The sequence below is a fragment of the Lingula anatina genome, chromosome 6 (assembly GCF_051362555.1).
Source record: "Lingula anatina isolate TDL-2025a chromosome 6, LinAna3.0, whole genome shotgun sequence".
Classification (NCBI taxonomy): domain Eukaryota; kingdom Metazoa; phylum Brachiopoda; class Lingulata; order Lingulida; family Lingulidae; genus Lingula; species Lingula anatina.
Window position 1 is genome coordinate 5,840,229 of NC_141772.1, and position 15,741 is coordinate 5,855,969.

Consider the following 15,741-nt stretch of genomic DNA (forward strand, 5'->3'; position numbering starts at 1 on the left):
CAAGGTATGTGAAGAGTGTGACACAGTAGTAAAACGTTTTTATTGTTTGAGCATTTCAAATAGTGGCATTTACCGTCTGATCACAGCTAATTGCCACAATCTTAAATGACACTGAAATAACATGTTTTGTAAGTAAAGCAAGCATAGTATAAGAGTGTCAAAACAGTTTACCTTTTTCACAGTATCTTTTCAATATTTTCCTTCAAACTGTGGCACAGATCAAATTAAAATCCACAAGCACTGTCTGTATTTACCTAATACTATATGTCCACATTGAAAGAAAAAACAATGTTCAAACAAATGTTGAAAGATCTTATGGGTACGTATTTTTGAGAATAATTGAAAGTTGAATTACAAAATCTATGTGCTGAGGTAAGACCCCAGATTCTAGAGATAGGGAACCGATTTCTGAAATATTGAGAAGGTATGTTTTTGCTTGGGTCAAGAAGGCACCTACTGACAGAAATAAAAAAGCAATTAAGGTAAATCATCAATGTTCAATCAAACTACAAATATGTTTTACTTTTCTAGAATTATAACAATACAGAAATTCTGGGTATATAAAAAAGCAAACCTAAATACACTTCTACTAAACTAAAACTCTAAACTGACTATTTGCCGTTTGTGGTATTTCATTAATCAAACCTTATTCAATGACCTCTGGGTTAAGACCATCAAAACTGGTAAATTTCAACTATATTATAGAGCAAAGGATGAATGTGAGGATTCAAACTCCTCCTAGAAATTGTAAAAAAACTTCATGTAAAAATTGTAAAATGCCATGACTATGCCAATAAAAAAAAACTGAGAACTCAATCTGGCAGTATAAAACTGAAGACATAAACAATCAAAAACTAATATAAAACTTTAATTAAAGAGATTATCTGTACTTTTCTTTCATCTTGCCTGGGTATTTCTGTGAGTGAAAAAAAAAATAATTTCAATTCCATTTGTTACTGCATTAATTGGGACTCTTAGGCACAGTGTGGTTTTCCAGGCCAAGTACCATTAAACACTATGGGATTCTGTTTCTCCAGCTTGTTTTTTTAAATGGACCTACATATTATACTAATCTGGCTTCCTGAAAGTAAAAGCTAAAACTACAATGCAGTAACACTTGCTTGACATCAATATCTGTTAATGTATGTTAAAATATGAATACTGGGTAAATGTCCACTCAGTTTTCAAAACACTTCCAAGAATATCAAAACTGTGTTTTTGGAACTCTCCCTCACGCATTAGGGTTATATACCTGTCTACATGCTCATGTCACAACTTAAGATGTACCTCAGCATTCAGAAAAAAAATTCTAAATATTCTGGAGACTGGAAGAAGTACAGGTGTGTCTATACTTCTGTCTTAATTCATAAACCATTTGGCTTAGGCATCGAAATTTAGGTTAAATATTTATTATCTATAACTACAATATAATAATTATTGCAGCCAACTTTTTGCCTGTCTCCTAAATTTTTATGATATAAAAATAGAACGTTTTGGGTAATACCACGTAGGTTTTGGCACACTACTTCCATTTTGTTCAAGATCCACAGACTTGTGCTGAGCTGCACCTGTATTCTAGAGCACTTTTCCAGAGATCCTTCAAAACATATTTCCTCTGACTTCACACCTCATCTTTTAGCATCTGTTCACATGAACTGGGGTACATCTGTATCTGTGAGCAAGTTTCCAGTGGGTTCTCTGGCAATCTTTGGAGCAGTAGGCCACCTTTCTACACTCTGAGCACTTCCCATACCTCTCCCCTTCCCTGGACGCCTTGGCACAGTATGCACAGGTGCGAGTCTTGGTCTTGCTCTTGGAGGCCTAAATGGGAACATATTATTAAGAAACATTATTACATTATAACATTAATAAGAAGGGGCTACCAAATATTAAATATCAACCAATGTTGAAATGTGTTTGTTTGCTATCTATTTTAAGAGTTTTCAAAAACTAATTTCTTCTTCAAAATTCTACAATGCAAGTTATGTGTAACGACTTTTACTTTATAACTTATCTATGTATTAATCGTTAGAATTTATTTTTTTTGCAAATTAAGAAATTTAAGAAAAAACCAACAGTTTTTTCATATTTTATACCTTCTTCCCAGACTCACTGGTCACTCCTCCCGTGGTCTCTTCAATGGACATCTGCCTCAAGTGCTCTGCCACACCACAATCACCTGCTGCATTCCTTCCAGCATCTCCTCCACCACCATGATCAAACAGATTGCTTTCAGAGGCACAACTACCACAATTGCCACCTGGGGTACACCCACAATGCTTGCTTGCAGCATCACCTTTCTTATCACAATTTGGCCAAAGTTTTTCTCGCACATACTGTTTGGCATTCCCATCTTTAGCAATTCCATTTAACTGTGAGTGATCGGTGGGCCTGTCACTTCTTGAGGTAGCGTTGGTTAAATCCACTTCTTTGCCTACTGAGGGCGTCTTCAGTTTGTACGGTAATTTATTAATCTTATCATCCTGGTTCAAATTAGTCATAAACTCTCCTTCAATTCCTGCTGAAGTTTCAGACTTTTTGGCACCTTTATTTTTACTCTTCTCCTTTGACAAATCTCCTGGAGTTTTGACTTTTTCTGTATCAGTTGGATCTTTTGTTTCACTGTGATCAGAGTTCTTGCTCTTGCCTTTCATTTGCCTGGGATATTTTGAGTTCTTCTTTTCACTAGGTGCTGGATTATAAAAAAAATTGGGCTTTGAATCTCTATCCATGCCAGTGTTCCTTTTCTTATTTTGCTTTTTATTCTCAAGATTTGAACTTGTATCTCCACCACATTGTCCTTTCCCATTAGTTTGAAAAGGGTTTCTCTGTCCACTGGAAGTAAAACCAGAGCCTGGGTTAGTCACTGATGATGTAGGCAAATACTGATCACCCTTCTTTGATTCTTTGCCACTTTTACTAGGCTTAGGACTGGTTGTCCTTGTCAAGTCTACATCTGGCACTGGTTTTGAACCTGTTAATTGGTCTTTCTTAGGCTCAGAACCGTGGAAGGAGGGTTGGTTCCCATTCTTCTGTGTTTTCTGTTTGTTTGCTTCTTCTTTAACTTTGTCAAAGGGGAAGTTTGCTGAAATGAAAATCATTTGGTGTATAAAATCACATCATTTACCAAAAAGGTTTATTTTTAGAAAAAGTTACTTTATTATTTTTTTTTCATAAGTAGTTCAATTTCAAATACTCCATCTTAAAAATACTATAATAAATATAAACAAAATAATCAAATTAAGTAAACTGACCAAGGTAAATTGGTGCAAAATAAATAAATTAACCAACCAACTGAACACATTAAACAAATATAAAAATACTAAAAAAAATCATTACCAAATCTTTGCTGAAATGTTTCTACTTTGGACATGAACATTTGTCTCTTCACTTCCCACAGTGGGTCCCTCCTCTCCTTGTCCAGCAGCCTTCTCAGCCTCTGATCAAACTTTTCACGTGCTTCCAATAGGTATGCTGAAATTTAAACATTTCATCAAGGACCTCACCTTTTTTAGACCAATTCTCAGAGTGCAAAAGCGTATAAAACATAATTTCCTGATCTGCTAGTGACAGCTATAGTTCACACAGTAAACTGCACACTAGCTGTGATAGTTGGACATCTAAGCATTTTTAGTGGCCCTCATTTAGACTTCTAAGAACAAATGAGTGCAATTTCCCAACAAGAAGCTGTACATATGTTTATCACATCTTCAGTACTTGGTACTGATCATCCAACTTGAAAAGCTATAGAGGAGCAGACAATCTCTTTCAAGGGGATGTGAGACGAAACACAGATGCCTTAATATTAATTACCTGGCATTGGTGACTTTCGACAGCATCCTGGCCTCTCCAACCTGACAGCATACATGTCTGGGTTCACAGGGGCACCTGTCTGCTCCAGGAAGTCCACATAGGTGCCTGGATATCAATAACATATAAATGAAGAAATGAACTAATGGCCTGATATATGGATAATATAAACAAATAAATATAAAAAAATAAAGGGAAAGAAAAAGCAAAGAAACACTAATATGCACAACTGTGAAATTTCTAAACCAACAGAGTAAAGCCCAAAAGAATGACAAATTATATCAAACCTGAGAAAATTTCTTCTCAGTGAAATATATATTACACGTACATAGCTGATTTGGAACATTTCAGTTCAATGCTGAAGACATTTTATTTAGCTGATTCATGATAAACATCGTTTATCATGATGACCTATAACTAGTCACATGAAGAAGTTAATAATTTGATTTAAAAATGTATAGTCCTTTCCATTTCAGAATTCACAAACAAAAATTTAAAAAGGGCTTGAATTTACCATATCTTACCTGCCAAATCAACATCCACCTTGTCCTCAACATAGGCTTGAGCCACCTTCAGGTAGGCCTCTTTTCCCTTCACAAGTTTGATGTTATTCACAACTGCAGCATTCTCTGCAGTGTCATGATTATCTTGGAGAACTTTAGCATGGAACAGTAACAGGAATTCCCGTACTGTCTCGCTGCCGTGGAAACAGTTACCAAGGGGACTGATGTACTCCATGGCACAGGACAGGTTGGAACTCAAGAGTGCGTGGAATGCTAAAATCAAAGAACAACCTGTATGTCAGAATATAAGTCTGATCAAAGGGCAGAGGAGGGGGTTGGAACACACTAATTAAGCCCCATTTTCAAAGAAATCAAGGTACATATTTTCTTTTTATTGATAACAAAGAGTATCTTATTATTACAAAATGTGTGTTATAAATAAAAGAATTAAAAGAAGCTCATTAATGTGGACCAGACTCTGACTACAAAAGGCCATAAGCTCTCACCAATTTTGAAAATAATTAAAGATTTTTAAAATTACTTACAGACCAAATAAGGCTATAGGTTTGATAGTGATCTTAAATGATATCACAAAACATTGTGAAAAACAGATCACTGGATCTGAAGGAAAATACATAAAACTGTAAACAAGCCTTTCCTAGGAGGGCCATCCTGCCAATAATTTTCAATGATGCAAATTATAGCTGAACTGAAGGCACCAATATAGTAGTCTTGATGAGGCATTTTCACCTACCTGCACCATTTTCCATATAATGCACTAATACATAGCCTATGAAGCTGGCAAAGTGTATACCAAACTTATCATCCGACAGCCAGTACTTGAACATAGGGACAAGCTAAAACAATACACAGGATGATGTACAAAGAAAACACTTTTAACAAAACAGAGCAGTTTTTACTCTTAAAATGTGGTACTGTGTCTCCATTGCAAGTGCATTTAGGCAATGGCAAGTGTTTTAACAGTCTTGTGTTCAAACATGCTCTCTTAATTCTTTCTTTTAGCCTAAACTGTTGCTCACCTTTTGCAAAGAGAGAGAGAGATTCTTGCTATGAAATTTGCATTAGCACTCACCATCTCAGCAAGAGGGTTGTCGTCTGGCAGTTGTGTTGAGTATATGATGAATGTTACAATTTTGCTGTTTTGGCAGAGGTCCAGGTATGGAATTAAAGCATGGAATCCACGAATACATTTCCAGTCTTCACCACCATTCTCCACCTCAGCATCCACCAGGTCAGCTAACACATTCACCATCACCTGGAAGTATAACACCTAACACATTCACCATCACCTGGAAGTAAAACACCTAACACATTCACCATCACCTGCAAGTATAACACCTAACACATTCACCATCACCTGGAAGTATAACACCTAACACATTCACCATCACCTGGACGTATAACACCTAACACATTCACCATCACCTGGAAGTATAACACCTAACACATTCACCATCACCTGGACGTATAACACCTAACACATTCACCATCACCTGCAAGTATAACACCTAACACATTCACCATCACCTGCATGTATAACACCTGACACATTCACCATCAGTTGGAAGTATAACACCTAACACATTCACCATCACCTGAAAGTACAACACCTAACACATTCACCATCACCTGGAAGTATAACACCTAACACATTCACCATCACCTGGAAGTATAACACCTGACACATTCACCATCACCTGGAAGTATAACACCTAACACATTCACCATCACCTGGAAGTATATCACCTAACACATTCACCATCACCTGGAAGTATAACACCTGACACATTCACCATCACCTGGAAGAATAGCACCTGACATATCCATAATCACCTTTAAGTATACTACATCTATAAGCAGATAAGCACCTTGGTGGAAACCACTCATTCATTATTAAATGTATAACAAAATTACCTTCATGTCCTCTTCCCCTGCCTCTCTGGCTCCCAGCAGGTGTTTGGGTTGGAACACATCTTTATACCCCTTCCTCAGGTATTCAATGAAGCTCTCTCTCTGCTTTAGAACTGTTGCATCCAATGTTTTCAGCTCCTCTCGGTTCAGGGTCTCAAATTCTCTGCATGGACACTTTGGGTTGTGACATTCTCTACAGTACCTGAAATGAAAAAAATATACATGTGATGATGTGGGTGGTTTTAGTCAAAATCTGATATAATTATTACAACTATAAACATTAGAAAGTTCATTTCAGGATATCCTTTCCTGTACCAACTACTGGATGGTCACGAAAGATGGCTCTGTATCTGTGGAGTGATTAACCATTCATTCAAAATGAGTTAGTGCGCACTAGCCCATGCACACTTACTCCATTAGGACTCTTGCTGAATGCAATCAGATTAACAGATTTAGATGCCTCCTCTTGTTCCCAACATACTTGCTATAATCACCAGCTTCTTTGAATTCTACGTAATGCCAGGGATTAAGGGGCATGTCGGTCTCTTAATCTGATTTCATGAAGTTGGTGCACACTAACTCATTCTGAAAGGCCCCCAAGTTACTGAGTGATCTACAAACACATGGTAACAGATCCAAAATGTTCTGGGTCAGGCACTCCCGTAAGCCAGAAGGAAATTCTTCTAGAATAATTCCAAAACTAGTCAAAATGTTACCAAAGTTTACCTTTCATCTGCTTGGCATTGCTTATTGTTGTTATTACGCCTGATGTAGATCTGTTTGTGAGAGAAAGGCATGGCATGTTGGGGGCGCACTCTCATCATCTTCACAGCATCCTCCAAGTGAATTCTGGTTAGTGTGGCCTTAAAGTGAGCAAGCAAGCTCTCCCTGTCCAGCTTTCTCTTTGCTGCACTACCTTTTGATCTTTTTGGCATCTTGGGAAGTTTCTGAAACAGCAGGCATCTACAGAGTAAAAAAAGTTTTGACAAGAGCTTTTTTATATTCCCTAATTGGTATCTGAAAACCTTTTTTATATCAAATTATAGGGCCAATTCCCAATGAAACTATTGACCTACATAGATCAATCCATCTCCAAGGGGATCCTTACTGAATGCAATTGGATTCACACATAAACACGCCTCCTCATGCTCCCCATATACTCTTTTTATCACCAACTTTTCTGTATTCTACTCAACACCAGGAGGAAGCATGTTATTTAAAATTAATTTAAAAATCATATGGGGGAACATACTGAAAATGCGTGATAATATATTTTTCCTTTTTCCTTCAATGTTACAAAGCAGTCAAATTCAAGGAAGAGAGCTAAGAAAAATAATAATACTGCAGGGTACATGAGAGAGAAAGGTGGAGGGAGCTAGGGAGAGAGGAGAGACCTTTTCTTATTAAAAAAAAAACAACAAAAAAACAATAAAACTTAAAAAAAAAGCTCATTAAAGAGATATATGGTTCAGAGAGATGGAAAATTGCTAAATCATTAACTAAAAAGTTGGTATTTCAGTCTGTTCTTTCACCCTTCCCCCAAAAAAAATTATTTAATTCATTCAAAACCTGTGTCTTTTAATTTGGCTCAATAATTTTTTTCTTTTTTAATGCACTAAAAACATGGAAATGGGACACACATGTTCCACATCAAGAAAAATCACCTCTGTTTTGGTACAATTAATCTTCTTCCATAAACAAATAAAATGGACTTGTTTTCACTTTGATGTTGGTGAAGTAATCTCTTTATCTCTGGTTGGAGACTGGCAGTCATGGTCCACTGACTGTTAGTAAATCAGTCCCAGATGTTACATAACACAATCTTTTGGGTATTCAGATTTCACAAGCACATTTCAGGTTAGAAAACCTTTCTCTTGGATCAACAACTTCCTAACAAAGGACAAACCTTCTCAGTAGTTTTTTTAAGCAAAATTTACTTGAAGCGGGACTGAGGTAGTTGGGGAATTGGTCAAGAAGGTACGTCAACATAAGCCGAAATCTCGTCTCATATTACTCAAGATGAAACGTGCAACCAACAAGTAGCTCTGTATCACCAAGTTTATTTTTCAATGGCCACGTCGGAACCTCCAAGACCAAAAAAGAAGCGCAAGTTATTCTCTTGTTGCAAAAACCTCAACACCAAAACTGTGTGTAATTTAGTTCTTATCTGAATCTGATACAACTTGATAACTTTATAAGTCGATGACCTTACAATTTACATTGTTGCTTTCTGAACTCGTAGCTTCGATAACATTTGGTGTTTCACACACGAATCGCACCCGACACTAAGTTCACTACATGTATATATATATATATATATATATATATATATAAGCTAGGTCGCCAACTGTTCATACTTGTAAACAAGCTCCGCAGCTTGTTTGTATTTAAATAAAAAGACCATCTTACAAATATCAGTTGCCTTTACTCAGATTTTACCCTGTTTCTCGTCTTTTCCCAATCTTCTGACAGATATCCACCCAACAGTCACGGTTCGTCTGCAAGCATGTGGTTCGTCATAAAACTAGCGGGAGGACAACCAAAGTCACATGACAAAACACCAAGTCATGTGACCAGCCTTAGGTGTCAAAATGGCTGCTTCCGTTTGATCGTGTCACACGCTTTCGTTTTGCTTCCTGGTCAGGCGTGTATTTATCAGCCACAATGCTAAATCGGTTTAAAAGCGTGGTGGAGAATGTGATGGGTGGCATTCAGTCCATACCTCACAATACAGAGAAGGCGGGGAACCCAGAAAGTTTGGAAATTAAGTACGCGTACGCTCGACCGGACTTTCTTCAACTAACACACGAAGAGGTACACGTATCAGCGGATCATGCTTCGCGACCTATATTGGTGCCTAGGAGTATTGAGCGCCTTCCTTGGAACGCAGGATATGCAGAGTAAGTCCACTCAATATTCACCTCACGAAAGGACAAGGGGAAGAGAATGTAATAGATGCCTTTTCTTCTTCACTTACGTGGTTTTGAATGTTTATTTACTTTCTTTTTGTTTTGTTACATCTTATCACAAGCAGTGTACCTCTTAGCATTATGTATATTCGTGATTTGGGGTTAATGTATCACACAATAAGTTGGTTTCTGATGTGTGATCTTGGTTAACTTTTATTTAATTGTGTGTTTGTAGGCTCTCTGATTCAAAATGTGGGTCCATTTTTAAAATACATTTTTAGCAATTTCAAAATATTAAAATATTCGCAGTTTTTCTTAAAATATTAAAAAAATATAAAAAAGAAAAAGTTAAGATTTTGAAGTATTTGGTGATCTTATAAATGGAATGATAGATTTTTCTCAAGTGATGTGTTTGAAGTAAAAGTAGAAGTATGTTACGAAAACACTTCCTTATATAGTAAAGCCTCAATATACCAGGATCTAACCCAGCTTCATGTTTCTCAGTGTATACTTCACTTTTCCTATTTTTTCCATTGCAAACTCAATAGAAATTCAATTTCATTTAAATTTCAAATATACAATGTTTTAAAGAAAGCCTTCAGTATGATAATCTGATAAGGGCCTTGTCACTATCTTCCTTCCCTCTGTGACATACTGGTACTAATATTTTAATCATGATAAAACTTTTTGCCAGAAAAAACTTTCAGATTTCCTTAGTTTGTATTATTGATTATTTTAGATGAAGTGCAATTGTTTACAAATGTTGCTTTGTTTTGGCATTGGAGATAAAAACAGGAAAAGATTTATGGAATAAACAAGAGGTTACACAAGGGAAAATGGATCGTAATTGTTTTATTCTTATCTTTACCCTGGGGCTGTCCCTGATTTATTACTTCTCTGGAATATTATTACATATTATAACATTTTGCACATGAGTATAACAGGGTACAGTGAATGACACTCTATATGAAAACCAAATCTACTTAAAAATCCACCATATAGTCCTTTCTTCTCCATAATTGATGACAGTGAGTTTATATTTAATAACATTTACTTTGCACCAATTTTCACTTGAAAATATTGTAACAAACCTGTCGCTAGACTTGGATTGTCATATGAAGTAAACACAATGCATGCTCTATATTCATTTGGTCTATACCCAGTATACATAAGGTTCAAGGTTTGCCTTGCGCATTTTGTCATTTTGGAAAATGTCTTTTAAGACAGAATAAATATGTTAGATTTAAAAAAAAGTCAAGGATCTTCAGTATTGTGCTGAAGAGGGCCAGTAATCTCATGTACATGTATGAGCTACAGAAGTACAGCAGACTGTTCTTACAATGTTGAGTAGATTTTATCATTGATCTATTCTAAATCCCATAGCAACTCGCAGTGAGGAAATTATATAACAGAACATTCTACTTAACACAAATTGTAATGTTCAGCTACTCCTTACAGCCCAAAGGTTTTTCAACTATTGGAACTATTATAGTACAGTACTTATTATACTCAACATCACAGCTGGATTATTGTACCACCAGCGTTAGCGCTGGCGGTACACATGGTTTCGGTCCCGTCCGGATCGTTCCGCCGGCTCCGCCGGCTCCGCCGGCTCCGCCGGCTCCGTTGGCTCCGCCGGACGGCTACCGTTACCGCTTCTCCTCCTAGACGGTCAGGGCCCCCGTACCCATCTCATGGATTTAGGTCACCTATAATCTCAACTCGTTCCACGTAAAATTTGGGCTTTGTCGGTATTGGGGTCTGGGTGTGGCACTCATTACAATGCACCCTTGTCTAAAAATGGCAAAATTAAATGCTAATTATCTACCCTACGGAAGGAGTTATGGGAAAAATTTCTATAGACGGCTTTCCAAAAGTCATATGTGTAGATTTCAAATATACCCTTGGATTTGACCTTTGACCTTTACTTCAAGGTCAAATGGGCCAAAATTTTCAAAAAAATGAAATTTTTTACGAAAAAAATTTTTTTTGCCCTGTTATTCAGACACCACACAGACTTAACCAATAATATTATTGGAAGGTGTTACCCTTCAGGTCATCTTTCATCTCCATGAATTTGGGGTCAATCGGTGCATTTTCACGGGAGTAGCGGCCATAAGATACCGAAACTGAAAACTGTCTCTAATTCGGGAACCGTTAATGCTAGAGACCCATTCTTTTTTGCATTTTGTAGAGCATGTAAAGCCCAACACTGGAGGTGGTCTCGGTTTTTTTGTATTCCATACGGTTTTCGAGTTACGCTGTATCAAAAAGTACATATTGGTGGTAAAAGCAAAATGTGCAGTACGGTAATGGATAATAAATTTTGAACTCTGGAAAAATAAAACATAAGGCTTGGCAAAGCAGACAACTTGTGTTCAAAAATGACATTATTTCATCAAATTTGAACTTCTGAAACTTCAGAGCACCTCCTATTTCAAGAATTTTGACCAAAATGACATTTTCTTTATTTTAATTAATTTTTTCTGTACGAAATTTAAGGCACATTATGGTAACTCCAAAATTATAACATTTAGTCCCTTATATCTCCAAAACTGGCAGAGATAGGTCCATAGTTACTATTGAAGTTGAATAGGAAGTCATATACTGGCAATCTTACTATGACCTTGAAAGTGACCTTTGACCTACTTTTCACCATGAACTGAACTTTGCAAATTTTTCTTCCCTTTTATCTCCAAAACTGGCAGAGATAGGTCCATAGTTACTATTAAAGTTGAATAGGAAGTCATATACTGGCAATCTTACTATGACCTTGAAAGTGACCTTTGACCTACTTTTCACCATGAACTGAACTTTGCAAATTTTTCTTCCCTTTTATCTCCAAAACTGGCTGACATAGGTCCATAGTTACTATTGAAGTTGAATAGGAAGTCATATACTGGCAATCTTACTATGACCTTGAAAGTGACCTTTGACCTACTTTTCACCATGAACTGAACTTTGCAAAATTTGCTTCCCTTTTATCTCCAAAACTGGCAGAGATAGGTCCATAGTTACTATTAAAGTTGAATAGGAAGTCATATACTGGCAATCTTACTATGACCTTGAAAGTGACCTTTGACCTACTTTTCACCATGAACTGAACTTTGCAAATTTTTCTTCCCTTTTATCTCCAAAACTGGCTGAGATAGGTCCATAGTTACTATTGAACTTGAATAGGAAGTCATATACTGGCAATCTAAATGTGACCTTAAAATTGACCTTTGACCTACTTTTCACCATAAACTGAATTTTGCAAAATTTGCTTCCCTTTTATCTCCAAAACTGGCAGAGATAGGTCCATAGTTACTATTGAACTTGAATAGGAAGTCATATACTGGCAATCAAAATGTCAAAATGTGACCTTAAAATTGACCTTTGACCTACTTTACACCATGAACTGAATTTTGCAAATTTTGCTTTCCTTTTATCTCCAAAACTGGCAGAGATAGGTCCATAGTTACTATTGAACTTGAATAGGAAGTCATATACTGGCAATCTAAATGTGACCTTAAAATTGACCTTTGACCTACTTTACACCATGAACTGAATTTTGCAAATTTTGCTTTCCTTTTATCTCCAAAACTGGCTGAGATAGGTCCGTAGTTACTATTGAACTTGAATAGGAAGTCATATACTGGCAATCTAAATGTGACCTTGAAATTGACCTTTGACCTACTTTTCACCATGAACTGAACTTTGCAAATTTTGCTTTCCTTTTATCTCCAAAACTGGCAGAGATAGGTCCATAGTTACTATTGAACTTGAAAAGGAAGTCATATACTGGCAATCCAAATGTGACCTTAAAATTGACCTTTGACCTACTTTACACCATAAACTGAATTTTGCAAATTTTGCTTTCCTTTTATCTCCAAAACTGGCTGAGATAGGTCCGTAGTTACTATTGAACTTGAATAGGAAGTCATATACTGGCATTATAAATGTGACATTAAAATTGACCTTTGTCCTACTTTTCACCATAAACTGAACTTTGCAAATTTTGCTTCCCTTTTATCTCCAAAACTGGCAGAGATAGGTCCATAGTTACTATTGAACTTGAATAGAAAGTCATATACTGGCAATCTAAATGTGACCTTGAAATTGACCTTTGACCTACTTTTTATCATGAACTGAACTCTGCTAATTTCTTTCTCTTTTAACTTCAAACTTGACAGAGATAGGTCCATAAATACTCTTGAACTTGAATAGGAAGTCATATACTGGCAATTTACTGTGACCTTGAAATTGACCCTTGACCTACCTTACGAAGAACTTAAATTTGATTGTACCATATATATTTTTTGCAATAGTTTAAAAATTCTTGTTGATTGCATTTTTACAGCTTGTCAAGCACAAAACTGGTGGCTGTGTCCCTTATTTTGTGTATGTGGGGGTCTATACGAATGCGCTTGCTCCAGCTGGTGGTACAATATTCGGAGGCGGTATCGCCTCTCTGATCCTCTAGTTTTCTTCTTAGATTATCCAGAGGCATAGTGCATACACTGTGCATACTTAAAAGTGAAGGATGTTTCTACTGCTGCTGAAAAAAATGCATGAAAAAGAATCTAATACCTCTTCAGTGTAGGTCAAGTTGTTTTCCTATGAATGTGTCTTTTGAGATTGGAATTTGATAGAGTATCTAAAGGCAGTGAAGTAATAAGACTTGTTGAGGATACCATGTAAGTTTTATTTATTTATTGTATTTCAGGCCAAAATCCAGAGTTTGGAAATTATTCACAAAATTCAAACAAAATTGATAACTTACAGTATTTATCCCAAAGCAATGTTTGCTAGTTATATCATTCTAAAAAAGATTATTTGAAAGTTTGAAAAGTGGATGAAGGACGTGTTCCAAATATTTGCATGTGAGCAACTGATCATGAACTAATATATCTTGTAAAGATTATATATATATATATATATATATATATATATATATATATAACTGAAATAATTTTTGAGCTTGTAATTTAGGAATAAAAGCAAACTGAACAGAGCCAGTAAGGATCTTCCACATTCAGGGTAACCTTAAAGCTATAATTCAGATAACACAAATCTATAAAGACATGAAGACACTTATCCCATTCGGATGATCTTTGCATTTGATGTTAGCAGACATGCCAAATCAATGTGCAAATACAGCATAAGAGCAGATTTGATGGGTCTGCAGTATATACGACACTTTCTCACAAAATGTAAATATAATTGTAACAGTATGTAGTTAAATGGAACTATGTTTACTATACTGTGTGAGCTATACCATGTACATGTAATTGTGTACTATATGTCAAGTGGCTTCGCTATGACCCTTCATCATGGCTCCTCGTTTTTATTTATTCAGTCATAGTTTGTTTGTTTTTTTTTTCATATAAAACTCATAGTATTTGGGGTTAAATATTATGATGGTGATTTTGGTTGAAGTCAGAAGTTTTTATGTATATATGACTGATATTACATCATGAAATGACAGAATATTAAACAATGGAATAAACAGTGTTTCAAATTTCTTGGATATTTTTGTACCACCAGCGTTAGCGCTGGCGGTACACATGGTTTCGGTCTCGTCCGGATCGTTCCGCCGGCTCCGCCGGACGGCTACCGTTACCGCTTCTCCTCCTAGACGGTAAGGCCCCCCATACCCATCTCATGGATTTAGGTCACCTATAATCTCAACTCGTTCCACGTAAAATTTGGGCTTTGTCGGTATTGGGGTCTGGGTGTGGCACTCATTGCAATGCACCCTTGTCCAAAAATGGCAAAATTAAATGCTAATTATCTACCCTACGGAAGGAGTTACGGGAAAAATTTCTACAGACGGCTTTCCAAAAGTCATATGTGTAGATTTCAAATATACCCTCGGATTTGACCTTTGACCTTTACTTCAAGGTCAAATGGGCCAAAATTTTCAAAAAAATGAAATTTTTTACGAAAAAAAAATTTTTTGCCCTGTTATTCAGACACCACACAGACTTAACCAATAATATTATTGGAAAGTGTTACCCTTCAGGTCATCTTTCATCTCCGTGAATTTGGGGTCAATCGGTGCATTTTCACAGGAGTAGCGGCCATAAGATACCGAAACTGAAAACTGTCTCTAATTCGGGAACCGTTAATGCTAGAGACCCATTCTTTTTTGCATTTTGTAGAGCATGTAAAGCCCAACACTGGAGGTGGTCTCGGTTTTTTTGTATTCCATACGGTTTTCGAGTTACGCTGTATCAAAAAGTACATATTGGTGGTGAAAGGAAAATGTACGGAAGCCCACTGGTGCCATATGTAGAAAAAAAAATTATCTCGAAATTTCGAGATACTATTTTGAAATTTGAACAAAAAAATTTACCACCAGCGTTAGCGCTGGCGGTACACATGGTTTCGGTCCCGTCCGGTCCGTTCGCCGGCTCCGCCGCCATGTTACCGTTACCGCTTCTCCTCCTAGACGGTAAGGGCCCCCGTACCCATCTCATGGATTTAGGTCACCTATAATCTCAACTCGTTCCACGTAAAATTTGGGCTTTGTCGGTATTGGGGTCTGGGTGTGGCACTCATTGCAATGCACCCTTGTCTAAAAATGGCAAAATTAAATGCTA

The 15,741-nt window shown here is 36.6% G+C and overlaps 2 protein-coding genes across 6 annotated transcripts in view; one reads left to right on the forward strand and one right to left on the reverse strand.

Moving 5' to 3' along the window:
* Positions 1-21: 21 nt before the first annotated feature.
* LOC106174274 (uncharacterized) lies at positions 22-8,843 on the reverse strand. Of its 4 annotated transcripts, XM_087015812.1 has the most exons (11): positions 8,655-8,776; positions 7,910-8,135; positions 6,972-7,192; positions 6,249-6,447; positions 5,407-5,589; positions 5,068-5,170; positions 4,335-4,586; positions 3,814-3,918; positions 3,340-3,474; positions 2,097-3,085; positions 22-1,821 (listed from the first exon to the last, which is right to left on the reverse strand). In XM_087015812.1, the coding sequence occupies exons 3-11, from the start codon at positions 7,178-7,180 to the stop codon at positions 1,636-1,638; spliced, it is 2,361 nt and encodes a 786-aa protein (XP_086871938.1). In that variant the 5' UTR covers positions 7,181-7,192; positions 7,910-8,135; positions 8,655-8,776; the 3' UTR covers positions 22-1,635. The 4 variants fall into 4 exon arrangements, with proteins under 4 accessions (XP_086871938.1, XP_013411208.2, XP_086871939.1 ...); XM_013555754.2 differs by lacking the exon at positions 7,910-8,135 and having other exon boundaries at positions 8,685-8,843; XM_087015813.1 differs by lacking the exon at positions 7,910-8,135 and having other exon boundaries at positions 8,674-8,805.
* Positions 8,130-15,741, forward strand: part of LOC106174275 (protein phosphatase 1H) — a 25,944-nt gene continuing 18,332 nt past the window's right edge. The window contains exon 1 of one of the 2 annotated variants that reach the window (XM_087015815.1): positions 8,130-8,222. Coding sequence is in view for 1 of the 2 variants with exons in the window: in XM_013555757.2 (XP_013411211.2) it covers positions 8,910-9,145 (236 nt within the window). In the remaining variant the exon portion in view is untranslated. Of the gene's footprint in view, positions 8,223-8,909; positions 9,146-15,741 lie in introns of those variants that run through there. The other variant, XM_013555757.2, reaches the window with a different exon arrangement.